The 15188-nt window shown below is 42.8% G+C and overlaps 1 protein-coding gene across 1 annotated transcript in view; it reads left to right on the plus strand.

Moving 5' to 3' along the window:
- LOC147662073 (activin receptor type-1C-like) overlaps positions 1–15188 on the plus strand; it is a gene marked incomplete at its 5' end in the record, with an annotated part of 259773 nt that overhangs the window by 81695 nt on the left and 162890 nt on the right. Inside the window, one exon of the mRNA XM_086951128.1 lies at positions 3455–3622. Within this exon, the coding sequence (XP_086807254.1) occupies positions 3455–3622 (168 nt within the window). The remainder of the gene's footprint in view (positions 1–3454; positions 3623–15188) is intronic.

The following is a 15188-nucleotide window of genomic DNA, read 5'->3' on the forward strand; positions in this document are numbered from 1 at the left end:
TCCAGGATGATTCTTGCTGCAGCATTTTGGATGTTTTAGAAGTGCTTGAGGAGGAGGGTGGTGGGTCCGGCAAACAAGGCATTCCCATAGTCAAGTCGACTAGTGATTAGGGCTTGTGTGACAGTTCCCATGGTGTCTGTTGGGATCTGAAGATCTTGCGGAGCATTCTGAGGGTGTTGAAGCAGGTGGCGACAACAGAGTTGACCTGTTATCTCATGGAGAGCTCACTGTCGAGGATGATGCCAAGGTTGCTGTCTTGGGTGGTGGGGTTGGGTGCTGGTCCGAAAGTGGAGAGCCACCAGGAGTCGTCCCAAGGGGAGTGGGGTCTTCTGAAGAGGAGAACCTGGGTCTTGTCGGCGTTGAGTTTGAGGTAGTTAGTTCTCATCCAACTGTGATGTCAGTCATGGAGTTATGGAAGTTCACTCGTGTGGTGTCTTTGTCTTTGGGAAGGGAGAGGATGAGCTGGGTGTCATTGGTGTATGAGATAGTGTTGAGATTGTGGCTTCAAATGACAGGTGCTAGTGGTGTCATGTAGACATTGAGCAGTGTAGGGCTAAGAGAGGAACCCTAGGGTGATGCTTTCTGGGTCAGAGCTGTACGGTGGGAGGCGGACTCCATGGGTGTGGCTGGAGATGCAGATGTGGTAAAGTCTTTGGATGAGGAGTTGGTGGGAGACTGTGTTGAAGGCCGCTGGCAGGTCGAGGAGGATAAGGGCTGCTGATTTGCTGCGGTCAGTGATGGCTCTTATGTCGTCCGTGGCAGCTATAAGGGAGGTTTCTGTGCTGTGGTTTGCACAGAATCCAGATTAGACAGGCAGAGCAGGGGTTGGATTCCACGTAGTCCATGAGTTGGTGGTTAACAGCTTTCTGCAGCACCTTGGTTGGTAAGGGGAGGAGCGAGATGTGCCAGAAGTTCTTGAGGTTGGTAGGGCCCGCTGTGGGTTTTTTCAAAAGTGGTTTTATTTTGGCATGCTTCCATGATTCCGGGAATGTGGCAGATCTAAGCCCTGAGTTGATGCTGGTGAGCGGGGATCCAATTTCTTGGGTATCCGAGATGGAAGGTGTGGTGAGGGTAGAGGTCAGTTGAAGTTCTGGAATGGATGGAGGACATAATAGACATTGAGGTTTCGGTGTCGAGAGGTGTCCAGTTGGTCAGGCAGTGGGGTGGGAGGATGGTGGGAAGATCTGGGAGGTCCGGTTGTGGTGGCTGGAGTTTGGAGTTCTTTTAGATGTTAGCAAACTTGGTATGGAAGAAGTCAGCGAGTGAGTTGCAGATGGACTGGGAGGGCTGGATGGTGTGTTGATGGCATCTGGGGAGGAGAATTCTCCTTCAAAACTTTTGAAAACGTGTCCTTGGGAGCCTCAGTGATAAGAATAGCAGGCAGTGTGAGATTACATTTCAGCTTTGTTCTGCTCGTGGGTCCTCAAACTACCAAAATAAAGACTAAGTCCCCTTCTACAATGGGCCGTGGACATTTTTCAGAAAGAAATCTCTAAAGCTCCTGACCACGAGCATGGTCAACCTGCTTGCTTCAAGTATCTGGCCTCCTGCTCCACTGCAGAGAATACAGTTTCAGCAGTGACCCGCTCGGGGAGTTTTCTTTGCAAAACATGACAAAGTTCTATTCTACATTGGGTCTTTCATTAATGAGTTTTATAAAGTGCAAACGAGACCCGAAGGTATCAGAACGATTTATATGAGCACCAGTTGTGTTACAGACAAACAAATTGATGTTTGCTAGGCACGGGGAGATTAATGCCCGCATGCATCAAAGTCAATTGCATTCGCAAACGGTGCGAATCACAATTTTCGGCCGTTTGCGAATGCAATTGACTAATTTGGAATGCATCATGCATTTCGCAATTTTAGGAATCGCAACCATGTTGCGATTTCTAAAATTGCAATTGCATTTAAGAAATCGCAATTTCAGATTTCTTAAATGCAATGCATGATCATTTTTTATTTGCGAATTCGCAATTTGGAAGTGGTAAATTAGCATGTAGTTGAACTTCATGCTAATTTACTGAAAACTTTCAAATATGCACAAATTGCATTTTTGTAAGTTTTAATTTACACACACACATGCCCTTGGGGCATGTGTGTGTGTAAATTGCATTTAAAGTTACATTTCATGGGTGCAGGGAGGGGTTCTTTGGACCTCCCCCTGCACCCTTGCAATAGCATTCACATTTGGCGAATCGCAATTTGAAATTCGCAAAATGTGAATGCCTTCCCATTCATTCATGGGCCTTTTGTCCCATAGGAAATAATGGGAAGGGTTTTCCTTAAATGCGATTCGCAAATTGTGAATCGCAATTAAGGAAAAATACTGAATCGCAAAAATAAATGCGAATTGTTCATGCATTGCAGTTTGCGATTTCTAAATTGGGATTCCTTAATTTTCGCAATTTAGGAATCGCAAACGGGTGCAATGATGCATGTGGCCATAAGTGATTTGTCCAAAATCACAGGATTCCGAAACTCGAGCCCAGTTCCTTACCTCCGAGGTTGCCACTCTAGCTATTAGGCTGCATCTCTCCCCTTGAAAAACGAACAATGAGGTATATTTGCTTAGAAAACTTAATGTTGATTGTTTTTAAAAACAACCTCAGGCACATCGGTATACAACCATCCCAGCAGTGAAAAAAATACATTTTATTGCAACACTTAATAATTCTCAATTTACACCGTTACGGCCTCTTGTGCTCCTGAAACCCTGAGTTGGGTGATAAGTGGTTGACCATCCAAATCCGAATTATGCATTTCTGGGGACAACCTCATCTTTGAGTTTTTGTGTCCGTGGCGTAACAAAGGCCCTGCAGCCCCCGTGGTGCGGGCCCCTGACATCCAGGGGGCCCCGGGCCCCCTTCAGATCAATACCCTGGCCTGAGAGCTCCTGAGTGTGGTCGAAGGGTGCCCCCTTCATGTACTTTGGAGGGGGGGGGGGGCTCAAGTTCCGTTACACCACTGCTTCGTGTGGACACTCTTCACCATTGAAAAAAAGGCAAAATATATTCGGGGACAAACAGTCCGAATGAGTGAAATGTGTTGAAATTGGTGAGAACACCATTTGTCATGGTTACTCCCCATTCATAGGGACAACATTTCCAATGGCGTTGTAATGATGTACCTGATAATTACCGTATACTGCAGTATCAGTAATTCCTTGTGCCTTCTTTTCAAATATATTTTCACATGGGACTCATAATGAGCCATATGGATTTCTGTGCAAAAAGGCTTAAGCATTTTAACCGCTTGGAATTGTATGACCCCTTTGTATCTTAAGTTAACCGTGACCCATTTAAAATGTATTTACTTACTAATTCAAGTAAGATTAAATGCTTTATACATTTCTTTCAATCATGTGTTATAACAATGCATATGCTGTTAACTCATAAATATTTTATGACGAATACACGTTGGCATGCTTTTTTAACTTTTTTTTTGTCTTTAGATAATGGAACATGGACTCAGCTCTGGCTGGTTTCAGAATATCATGAGCAGGGCTCACTGTTCGATTACTTGAACAGAAATGCAGTAACCGTGGCTGGCATGCTGAAACTGTGTCTTTCACTAGTCAACGGACTTGTGCATCTTCATATGGAGATCATAGGAACAAAAGGTATTTTTCAATGATTAACACAAATTGTCAAAACTGTTCCTTTACATACTTTAAAATGTGTAAAATGTGTCTGCATAAAGTGCTTTTCACCTAGTCCCTTTCCAGTAAATTGTGTTACAATTATTTGAATTCCACTCAATGGATGTAAAATGAATAACAGCAAAACCTAAACAATATAGATAAGGATGTTGATTTAGGTATTTCACCTGGTGTTCAAATGTGTCTTGCAGCATCAGAGTTAGAAAACCCCAGGAGAAAAAAATAAAGTCAATTTACATTTGTGACAGATGATTCATCAAAGTTATCAACCTTGTTCATACTGCCACTTCATGTTGTAGCACCTTTTATGCCCGGAGCTAGGTAATAAGTCAAGAGCATAGTGTGGGCCTTGGAGTGTAATTTATTGCTTCTAATGAAAATGATAGATTTGAACCAATGCTTGGGTATAAATAGGATATCTTTACAAGGTATTGCATAATACGCTTGGATGTACTACCAAAATATGATAATGGGTCTACAGAAAGATGGGAATGGTCACTGTGGTTGTGCTCTGTCTGATAACTCTAAATCTGTACCATACTGTCCTATGAACCCATGCTCAGCACCCTTGTCCTGTCAGTTATCTTAAAAAAGTTTCAGATGCTGACACTGTGATACCAACTCTTTCGACACTTTAATAATTCTTCTTTTTCTACTGCACAATCAAATGAGCCATTGTATTAGCATTTTCTGAAATGCTCTCCCTCGGGCCATAATTTCTTTCAGATTTTGTTCTATATCTCTTCTCACACCAGCATCAAACATGGAAAAAGGTGTAACTACCCACCTCTCCCGTTGTATAGAAAGTCATTAAGCTTTGGACCCAGGCAGGTGTACTTTCACCTTGCTTGTAGCACGCAGTCTGTGCTGGTCACGGTCGTGCATGGTGTTTGTGGATGCGTGGACTATGACAGCATCATATCCTTGAGCATTTTGGAGCTTTGTACTGGGTTTGGCACCGTGAAGCATTACAGACTCTCAGGTCAGCATCAGGCTTTAAGATAATGTAAAGATACAATTTCCAGATCAGAGATTGTATGTCAGGGGTCTCAAACATTTTCTGTGAAGGGAGCTACTTATGTTGAATGAAAGTTATCCAGAACTACTAATATTATTAGTGTTGTAATAAAAACCATATCATACACAATTACATTAGTAGACACAAAATGCAAGATACGAGCAGCATTCACCTCAGTTCATCAGGCATGGTTCCCAGCAGTAATCCATGAAATGGCTTTATCAATGTAGAATGCCTCAACTTTGGTAATACAAACCAACCACAGCTGCAGTGCCCCCTGTACCAAGGTCATAATATTAATAATAAATCTACCCAACACCACATGCTTTACCACTCAAATATCAGGTTTAAATATATATACATTGAAATTCAAGTGTTTTTCTCCAAACACCAGCTTATAATCTATGAGAATGCAAGTGTTTTCTTCTCGAGTATTTGCTTTTCAATTTTGGTATACATATATTAATCAAACAAAGCAAAAGCTTCTTCTTCCGTAGGCTACGCAGCACACAAGAGAGCTACTTATACATAGATCTACCAGTAGCTCATGAGCTACTCACCGGAGAAGCCTGTTATATGTGTACCATCTTAGGCTGAATGCCTCAAACACATTAAAAGGGAATGTAGGCAAAATATCATTCTTAACCTGTTCCGTACTCACGTCCAACGGCCGACACGAGTATTACCTTCCTGATGCTGCGCACAACTGTTGGCCGATGCAGCCCGCCCACTCCCTGGAATGCCTGCACCGCACCGCTCGGGCCACCCCAAGCCCCAGGGCCCAAGGGCTTAATTTAAAAATGGGGGGTGGGCACGCAAGCCCCCCAAGCCCCAGGGACCACCACCTTCCTGGGGCTGTATTCAAATAAGGGTGGGGGTCCTCGGTACACAGACAAAATATTGATTTTTAAATATCGATATGCAAAAATGTCGAAGTTTAAATATCGATATACAAAAATATCGAAGGTAAGTAATATCGATAGTCTAAATATCGATATTGGTATGATATCAGTAATATCGAAGTTGTAAATATCGATGTTAATAATATCAAAATTAATAACTTTGATGTTACTAATATCAATTTTTAAATACATTTAGTGTATATTATATTGTATTTATTATGTTTTATTATTTATTTTTAATGTTATTTTATTAAATATTGTCTTTTACTACTGTAGCGGGTTGTGGGTTTATAGGGGAATAGGGTGGGAAGTAATTTAATTATGTTAAATTAATTATTAATTAGTAGGAATTATTAATTAATTAATTGAGAATTAATTTTAAATTATTTTTAATTAATTTATTAATTGATAAATATGTTCTGTAGCGGGTTATGGGTTTATAGGGGAATAGGGTGGGAAGTAATTTAATAATAATTAATTAATTGATATATGTTTGTCCATATTTTAATTAATAATTAATTGGTAAATAATTTCTATTAATTAGTTAATTAATTATTATAATTTTGTACATATTTATAATTATTAATTAGTTGGTAATTAATTATTATTAATTATTTAATTACATTAATTATAGTAATTTTTATATATATAATTTATTGTTATTCTTAATTAATTAATTGTGCAAAATAATATTAATTATTAAATTAAATTAATTACAGCAAATGTGCTAATATATTTACTTTATTGTTATTGTTAATTAATAATTAATTGGTAATTAAATAATATTAATTAATTTTGGGTACAGGGGTATTTTTAGGGTTCAGGGTCAGTTTTCAGTTCATGGGTACAGGGGTATTTTTAGGGTTCAGGGTCAGTTTTCAGTTCATGGGTAAAGGGGTATTTTTAGGGTTCAGGGTCAGTTTTCAGTTTTTGGGTAAAGGGGTACTTTTAGGGTTCAGGGTCAGTTTTCAGTTTTTGGGTAAAGGGGTATTTTTAGGGTTCAGGGTCAGTTTTCAGTTTTTGGGTAAAGGGGTATTTTTAGGGTTCAGGGTCAGTTTTCAGTTCATGGGTAAAGGGGTATTTTTAGGGTTCAGGGTCAGTTTTCAGTTTTTGGGTAAAGGGGTATTTTTAGGGTTCTGGGTCAGTTTTCAGTTCATGGGTAAAGGGGTATTTTTAGGGTTCAGGGTCAGTTTTCAGTTTTTGGGTAAAGGTGTATTTTTAGGGTTTAGGGTCAGTTTTCAGTTTTTGGGTAAAGGGGTATTTTTAGGGTTCAGGGTCAGTTTTCAGTTTTTGGGTAAAGGGGTATTTTTAGGGTTATGGGTCAGTTTTCAGTTCATGGGTAAAGGGGTATTTTTAGGGTTCAGGGTCAGTTTTGGGTTTTTGGGGTACAGTCGTACAGGGTAAAAATAAAATAAATTTAAATTAAATCAATTAAATGAAATTAAAAAATATAAAATTACATTAAATTATTAAGTTTTTAATTTATTTTAAATGTATATGTATTAGTTTTAATTTTTTAATTATGTTTTAATATTTTTATTTAATATTTGTAACATTATATGTATTTTATAATTATTTTTACATTATTATTAATACATTTAAAAAACCGATATTTTTAATTTCGATATTTTTGTACTACAATATTATTTTTTCGATATTTTTGTACTTACCTTGTTAGGGATAGGATTCCGATATTTTTGACTTTGATATTTTTGTTCCGATATTTTTGTATGTCGATATTTTTGATTTCGATATTTTGTCAGACATTCGGGGTCCTCGCAGGCCCCTCCCAAGCCCCGGGAACTGCCAGCTCCCAGGGGCAATAAAAAATATTTTGTGTGGGGTCTTGAACCCCCCATACTTCCCCGGGGACCACCACCTCCCCGGGGCACTAATTATTTACACAAGGGGGACCGTTACGGACTCTCAAGTCCTGGGGACCACCACCTCCCTGGGGCTATGCTAAATGTTGCGTGGGGGCTGCGTGGCCCCCTCCTGGAGCCCTTAATGGACCTGGGGACCGCCACCCCCCAGGGCCGGCTCCTGCAATGTCCCGGGGTGCCAACTACCCCTCTTGTTACCTCTAGTAAGTCCCACACAGTGGTATTGCTAAGACGTCTTCGAAGGCCATGCCCCCCTTTCTTCACCACTCTGCAAACGCACCTCCTGGCAGACTACGGGATGGGGGATGCAGTCCAATTTACTCCTGAGGGACTTTGGGGGCCAAGAAGCCCTCCTGGTACCTCCTGTAAGTGGTATGTGGTATTTAGTGTATAGGAATTATGTAGAGTGGGATTATGTGTTATGGCGAGTAATTATGTGGTATGGTAGTCTGTGTTGTGAAGTGGTAACGTCTGGTTTAGTCTTCCTCGTTTCCATAGAAGCTCAACTATGAACTCAGTGAGACAAAAAAGAAGGAATCACTGAGGAGCGCTTGTGGACCTAGTCAGAGTTATGAGCAGGGCCACTGGTATTATGTGACTGTTTTGCTGCACCGATTTTCGCACAATTATACATTTTCTGCTTTAGCCACATAATTCATCATCTGCTCCCTAATCTGCAGATTTGAAAAAAAAAACTTGTTTCTAGCTCAAACGGCTTAAACGTTACCAGAAATGCAGCAACAAGTGTTACAGCGTGGTGGAAGGCCCCTTCCAAACCTAGAATGCTCACCTATTACTTATTGCTAAATGTGGGTGTTAAATTGGTACTAATGATGTGCAAATCACTCTTGCTTCCTTCTGTGCCTCTCTTGCCTCTTTCTGCATTTATGTTGCTTCTTTCTGCAAATTGTTTTTTTCTTTACTTCTCTTGCCTCTTTATGCAAATCTCTTCTACTTTCTGCACCTCTCTTCCCTCTTTCTGCATGCTTTTTGCCTCTTTCTGCTCACAATTTGCTTCTTTCTTTACCCCTCTTGTCTCTTTTTGCACCCTTCTTCCTGCTTTCTGTACCTCGTTTGCCTTTTTCTGTACCCCTCTTATGTCTTTCTGTACCCTTGTTGCCTTTGTCTGCACCTCTGTTCCTTCTTTCTGCACTTCTTGTGTTTCTTTCTACACCTGTCTTGCTTCTTTCTGCATCCCTCTTGCCTTTCTCTCCACCCCTCTTCCCGCTTTCTGCACTTCTATTGCTTCTATATGCACTTATCTTGTTTCTTTTTGCACCTCACTTGCCTCTTTCTGTACCTCCATTGCCTCTTTCGGCAGGTCTCTTGCCTCCTTCTGCACTTCACCTACCTCTTCCTGTAACTCTTTTGCTTATTTCTGTACCTCTCTTGAATCTTTCTGTACCACGCTTGCTTCTTTCTGCAGCCCTTTTGCCTGTTTCGGTACCCCTCTTCCCACATTTTGTAACTCTCTTGCCTCTTTCTACACCTCTCTTTCCTCTTTCTGTACCACACTTTCCTCTTTCTGTACCTCTGGTCCTTCTTTCTTCACCTGTCTTGTCTCTTTCTGCGCCCCTCCTGCCTCTTACTGTATCCTTCTTAACTCTTTCTGTACCTCTACTACCCCTTTCTGTACCCCTCTTGCCTCTTTCTGCACCTCTACTGGTTCTTTATGCACTGCTCTGATTTCTTCCTGCACTCTGTTCCACATTTCTGCATCCCTCTTGCCTTTTTCTGCACCCCTCTTCCCTCTTTCTGCACCTTTCTTGCCTCAGTCTGCCCATCTGTTCCCTCTTTCTGCACCCCTTTTGCCTGTTTCTGCAGCTCTCTTTCCTCTTTCTGCAGTTCTCTTGCCTCCTTCTGCACCTCACTTACCTCTTTTCTAACCTCTGTTGGCTCTTTTGCACTGCTCTTGCTTCTTTCTGCACCTCTTTTGCAAATTTCTTCACCCCTCTAGCTGCTTTCTGTTGGTTCTTTCTTTCTATCTCCTGCTTTTTTCTGCACTTTTCTTTGTCTTTCTGGAATTCTGTTGCCTGTTTCTGCATTTCTCTTGCTTCTTTCTGCACCTTTCTTTCTCTTTCTGCACATGTCCTACCTCTGTAGGGCATAGTTAAAAATTAGCATTTAAAAAACTTGTGAAATTCACTGAAAAAACATAGGTTTCAAGGATGTTATAGTTAGAAATTAGCGTTTAAAAAACCTTGGAAATTCACTGGAAAAACCATAGGCTTCTGGGACATTATACTTAGAAATTAGCATTTAAAAGAACCTTAGAAATTCACTGAAAAAAACATAGGTTTCAGGGAAGTTATAGTTAGTTGGACATTTCACTCGGGCAAAACCAGAGAAATGCGGCCGTTATAGTTAGTTGAGCTAACTATAACTCGCGCCCCGCAATGCACTGCTGATGATGTCACATATTACATCATTTATGACATGGTCAGTGACATCACCAATGACATTAAAAATGACATCTCAAATGACCTAGTTTCCATAGGAAAAGTGTTTTTTGACTTACTTATAACTTTGTGCCGTTCGATGAATATCTTCATGAAATGCCTCCAAAAAAAGTGGCCCGGCTTATCTAGTTCTGCATGGAAAGTTTCGGAATGATCAGTTAAATGAGGGCTGACAATAAGGGGGAAAAAATGTGCATTTCCCATGCAATTTCTCAAAGGAATTATTAACAAGACAGCAACCCGAACTGCTAGACCAAATTATACCAAATTCTTACAGAGAGGTAGCTCTGGGCCCAGAAAGAGCCCTTTTTGTCATTTGTTGTGCAGCCGTTCAGTAGTTGCAGAGATATTAACTGAAAAACAAAATTGTATATCAAGGGAAGCAGACTCTCCACAGGTTCCCTTCAGTGTATCAGCAAAGTCACAAGTTACCAGCAACTCCATAATTGGCTAACCACAGAGAGGTTGCTGCTGACAATTTAAGTATCGAGGAACCGAGCCGGGTTGTTAAAATGCATCTGTAAAATGATTAAAGGGGTCACGATAGAGGTACCCTGACCCCATGAGTGTGTTAGAGGAGTGTCTGAGGACCTATATGTGGTACGAAATTGAGCTAAATCTTGACACACTTTAAAAATAACAGACCCAAACAGCCAAACAGGTACTCACACCCATTTACAGACCTGCACAGGCAGAAACAAACCCACTCACAGACCTACACAGGCATTCACACACCCGTCTCGCAGAGCCATTTAGTCAATTTCAAACCCACATAGGCATTCACCCACTCACTCTCAGACCTATGCAGACATTGACACACCCACTCACAGACCCATACAGACATTCACATACCCACAGAAGCACTCACACACCCCCTAACAGAGCCACACAGGCATTTACACACACTCACAGACACCTACTCATAGACTCACTCAAACACTCATATACCCACTAATAGGCCCACACAGATACTCTCTGACCCACTCATATACCCACAGAGATACTCAGATACCCACTCACAAGCCCACACATACACTCTCACACCTACCTACAGACCCAATCACACACTCACTGACCCACTCACGGATCCACACAGGCACTCATACAGCCATTCACAGACACACAGAGGCACTCACATACCCACTCACAGCCCCACACTAACACTCACACACCTACTCACAGAACAACTCAGGCACTCATATACCCACTCACAGAACGATGCAGGCATTGAAACACCCACTTACAGACCCATGCAGGCACTCACAGACCTAGTGACATACCTGCAAAGGTACTCACATACTCACTCACAGACCCACATAGTCACTCAAAGTTCTATGCAAGCACTTTCACACCCACTCAGAGTCCCACACAGGCAGTCACATTCCTATTGACAGACCCATGCATCCTCTCTTAGACCCACTCACATACCCATACAGACACTCAAACACCCAATTACACAGATCCACACAGCCAACCACACATCCACTCACAGACCCACTCAGGCACTCTTACACCCACCTACCCACAGACCCACACAGATACTCCCACTCCCACTCATAGTTCTATGCTGGCACTTTCGGCCCCTACTCAGAGTCCCACACAGGCAGTCAAACACCTATTCCCAGACCCATGCACCCTCTCTTAGACCCACTCACAGACCCATACAGACACTCAAACACCCAATCACCCAGACCCACACAGCCACTCACAAACCCTCTTACAGACCCACACAGGCAGTCTCATACCTACTCACAGACCCACACAGTCATTCACACACCCACTGATAGAGCCATGCAGGCACTGATATACCCATTCAGAGACCAACATAGGCACACACAGACCAGCTCAGACACTGACCCAACTACTCAGACCCTCACACACTCACTGACACCCACTGAGACACTCATACACCCATTCAGAGATCAAGACAGGCATTCACGGACCCATTCACACACCCATTAAGATAATGACAGACACATCCACTCACAGACCTACGCAGACACTCACACACCCAATGACAGACCCACTTAAGCACTTTCAGACTCACTGAGAGAACCACCCAGAACCTCTTATACCCTCACAGAGCCCCACGCCCACTGACAGACTCACTCTGATACTTACATATCCTTTCACAGATCCACTCACATACACACTCACAGACCCACTGAGACACTCATACACCCACTCACAGACCCACTCAGACACTGACACACTCAGTCACAGACCCTCACAGATACTCAAACACCCAGTAACAGACTCACTCAGACACTCTCACACCCTCACAGACCCACACAAATAGCCACTCACAGACCCACATACATTCACCCACCCACTCAAAGACCCACTCACAGACAGACTGACAGACAGAGTTTCAGGCTTGGCAAGTAATTTAAGTGGCAATTCAATGTGGCTGTAAAATGTGCATACAGGCCCTGCTGTCGCAGAAGCCTGACACAGGTTTGAAGGACTACTACTATGGGTGGTGCAAGCAGCACTGCAGGCTCACTAGTAGAATTTAATTTACAGGCCCTGGGTATATGGGATACCACTGTGCAAGAGATTTACCGGTAAATTAACATATGCCAAACAGGTGCAAGCCAATCATGCTAAGTCAAAGGAGAGAGCAGGTGCATTTTAGCACTGAATAGTAGTGGTAAAGTTGACAGAGTCCTAAAGCCAACAAAAACAGGTCAGAAAAACTAGAGGAGGAAGGCAAAAAGTTTGGGAATAACCCTGCAAAAAGAGCCAGGTCCAACAACCCCCCAGAATTCTGTTTTCATAATTTAGTAGTAAATGTTTTTAGAGCAAGTGCTGCATTAGCTCACCACCATGGACAAGGGTGGCAGTTAAATATTTTCTTTGTTATATGGACATAATGCCTAATCTCTCCTCATGACCCAGTTCCACACATGCATTCATTTTACAACCTGCGCTATACCCTCACCATAAATAAGTTTTTTTCAGTGAATTACACTATTTAATGTCTCAGCAGTCCTTTAATACTCTTTGCCTCCAGTGGCCTAGGGGAATTCATGAACCTATAGTACTATCATTTAGTATTTGCACATATCGGGCTATTCCAATTCGAAAACAATGTCATTCCTTGCCCTAAATCTGCAATCCTTCAACCTGATGGCACAATAGGGAAAGGCTTAGGGCTGCCGCAAGAGTCAGGGACCAGATATCTCTGGCGGTGGCGTGCCAGTATAGATGCGACATTATGCTTGGCGGGCCACTGTGGCCCCACCAAGCATATTATGAGTTTCCTCAATGCCACACTTTTCATGCTGTTGCGACTGCCATGAAAAGTTTGGCAGTGAGGAAACAAAGGGGGCCCTGCAGGACTCCTGTGTGCCTCTGCACAATCGTGTGCATCCAGGGGGCCACATGTTGTGCCCCCCCGTCTGCATGCACCCCCAATTCTTGCAGGGCATGGACTTGACATGCCCGTACCCTGCAGGAACTGTCTTTGACGCTCCCAATGAGGTACTTTTTTCAAAGGCACTGTTGTTGGACCGCCAAAAACTGCCTGCCAGAGACTTTAAAAGTCATACACTGGCAGGCGTTTTTTTATGGCTATCAGAGTGACGTGGCGGCCCTGCTCAGAGACCACCAAAGTCATAATAAGACCCTTAGGGCCCCATTAGGATGACGGGCGGACATTGTCCGCCCGCCACCCTATCGTAGAACGGGACCGCCCGGGGGTCCCTTGGGGGGAATTAGGATGTGCACGCCACAGTGGCGGGCACATCCTGTAGTTTTTGCATTGTGGCGGGCGGTGCACTCTGCACCGCCCGCCACAATGTAAAAAATGCTGTTTTGCATATGCAAATGTGGGGGGGTACCATAGGTACCCCCATGTGCCCCCCAGACAGTGGCGCCAACCTGGGGGCCCTGCAGGGGGCCCCCGCAGCAATCACCGCATGCCTTTCCGTGGCGGCATTGCCGCCATGGAAAGGCCTCTGCTTTTTGCCATTGTAATATGGCTGGCGGTGTCCATTGGACACCGCCACCATATTAATCTATTACCACCGCGGTCGCAAGCTGACCGCGGCGGTAAAGTGGCGGACGGTCTTTCCGTCCGCCCCTGTCCCCTCCGCCATCCTAATCAGGCGGAGGGGAACACGAGAGTGGTTGTCGGGCGAATTGCCTCTGCCTGGGTGGCGGTGGCCACCGCCACCCTGGCAGAGGCAATCCGCCGATATCGTAATGGGGCCCTTAGTGTGCTTTGAGGGCTAATGTTCCACGCTAAAGCACTGTTTGTGTACAACAATTCGAGGGTGAGAGGGTAGACAGGCAAGTAGCCCACAGCTACCACCCACAGGTCCAGAATTAACTCAGTTTCAGTCACAGAAAAACTGTAGCACAAAGCACCACTGCAGCAAAAAACAACTTTCCAATGTGATTTGTGTCACTCATGATGCTATAACTTTGCACTATGAAAGTCCTTTAGATGTGAGTAGTAATGTGCTACAGTTTGAGGTAGAGATATCCCAGTGATTTCATGTGTCTTAAATTTATTTTGTAATATTTCTCTTTAATGTACCACCCCTTCATTCAGCTGACTTTCTGTAACATTAGATTTGTGCTGTCAATGGATTAGTCACCATTAATGTCTGAAATTAAGCCTACTTAATTGATTTGCAAAATGATCTTGGACGTTAATTGATGGACTTTCTATAGGTATTCTAACTATGTTATTCTCCTCTGGGACTTGGAAGTTAATGGTGCATTGGCATTTTGGCTGCAAACTAATTTGTTATAAATTTAGATTGCTTTACTGACTTATACTTCCAAACAAAAATCGTATTCATTAGAAGTAGGTCGTCAAACAGTAAGTTAGTGCAACAAGAGTTTCCACAAAGTCAAATAGTTAACTTGATAATATAATGATGCAGCCAGTAAATAGAATTTAGCACAGTGACTTCTTTTCCGGCAAATGAAATTGCATTACTCAGATGAGAGATTGAAGCCTATTTATCGTAGACATGGAAAGACAAGAAGAGATAGAAGAGCAAGCTACAGGTGCTTCGCTCTTTGAAGCGTAGCCGATTTTTGTTATGATTTTCTCACATCTTTATTGGTTCAATAAACCACTGGTTGGTGTGTGTAATGAGCCAGCAATTATGGAACAGAAATGAAATAGATAATATCGCTTGTCAGTAGGAAATTGTCTTGGTGCAAGCCTGGATTTTTGAACGTTTCTTGCTAGGGATTCTGACAGTTCTAGAGACCTATCCTGCAAGGGCTAATCGAGCACACACA

The sequence above is a fragment of the Lissotriton vulgaris genome, unplaced genomic scaffold (assembly GCF_964263255.1).
Source record: "Lissotriton vulgaris unplaced genomic scaffold, aLisVul1.2 SCAFFOLD_909, whole genome shotgun sequence".
Taxonomy (NCBI): Eukaryota; Metazoa; Chordata; class Amphibia; order Caudata; family Salamandridae; genus Lissotriton; species Lissotriton vulgaris.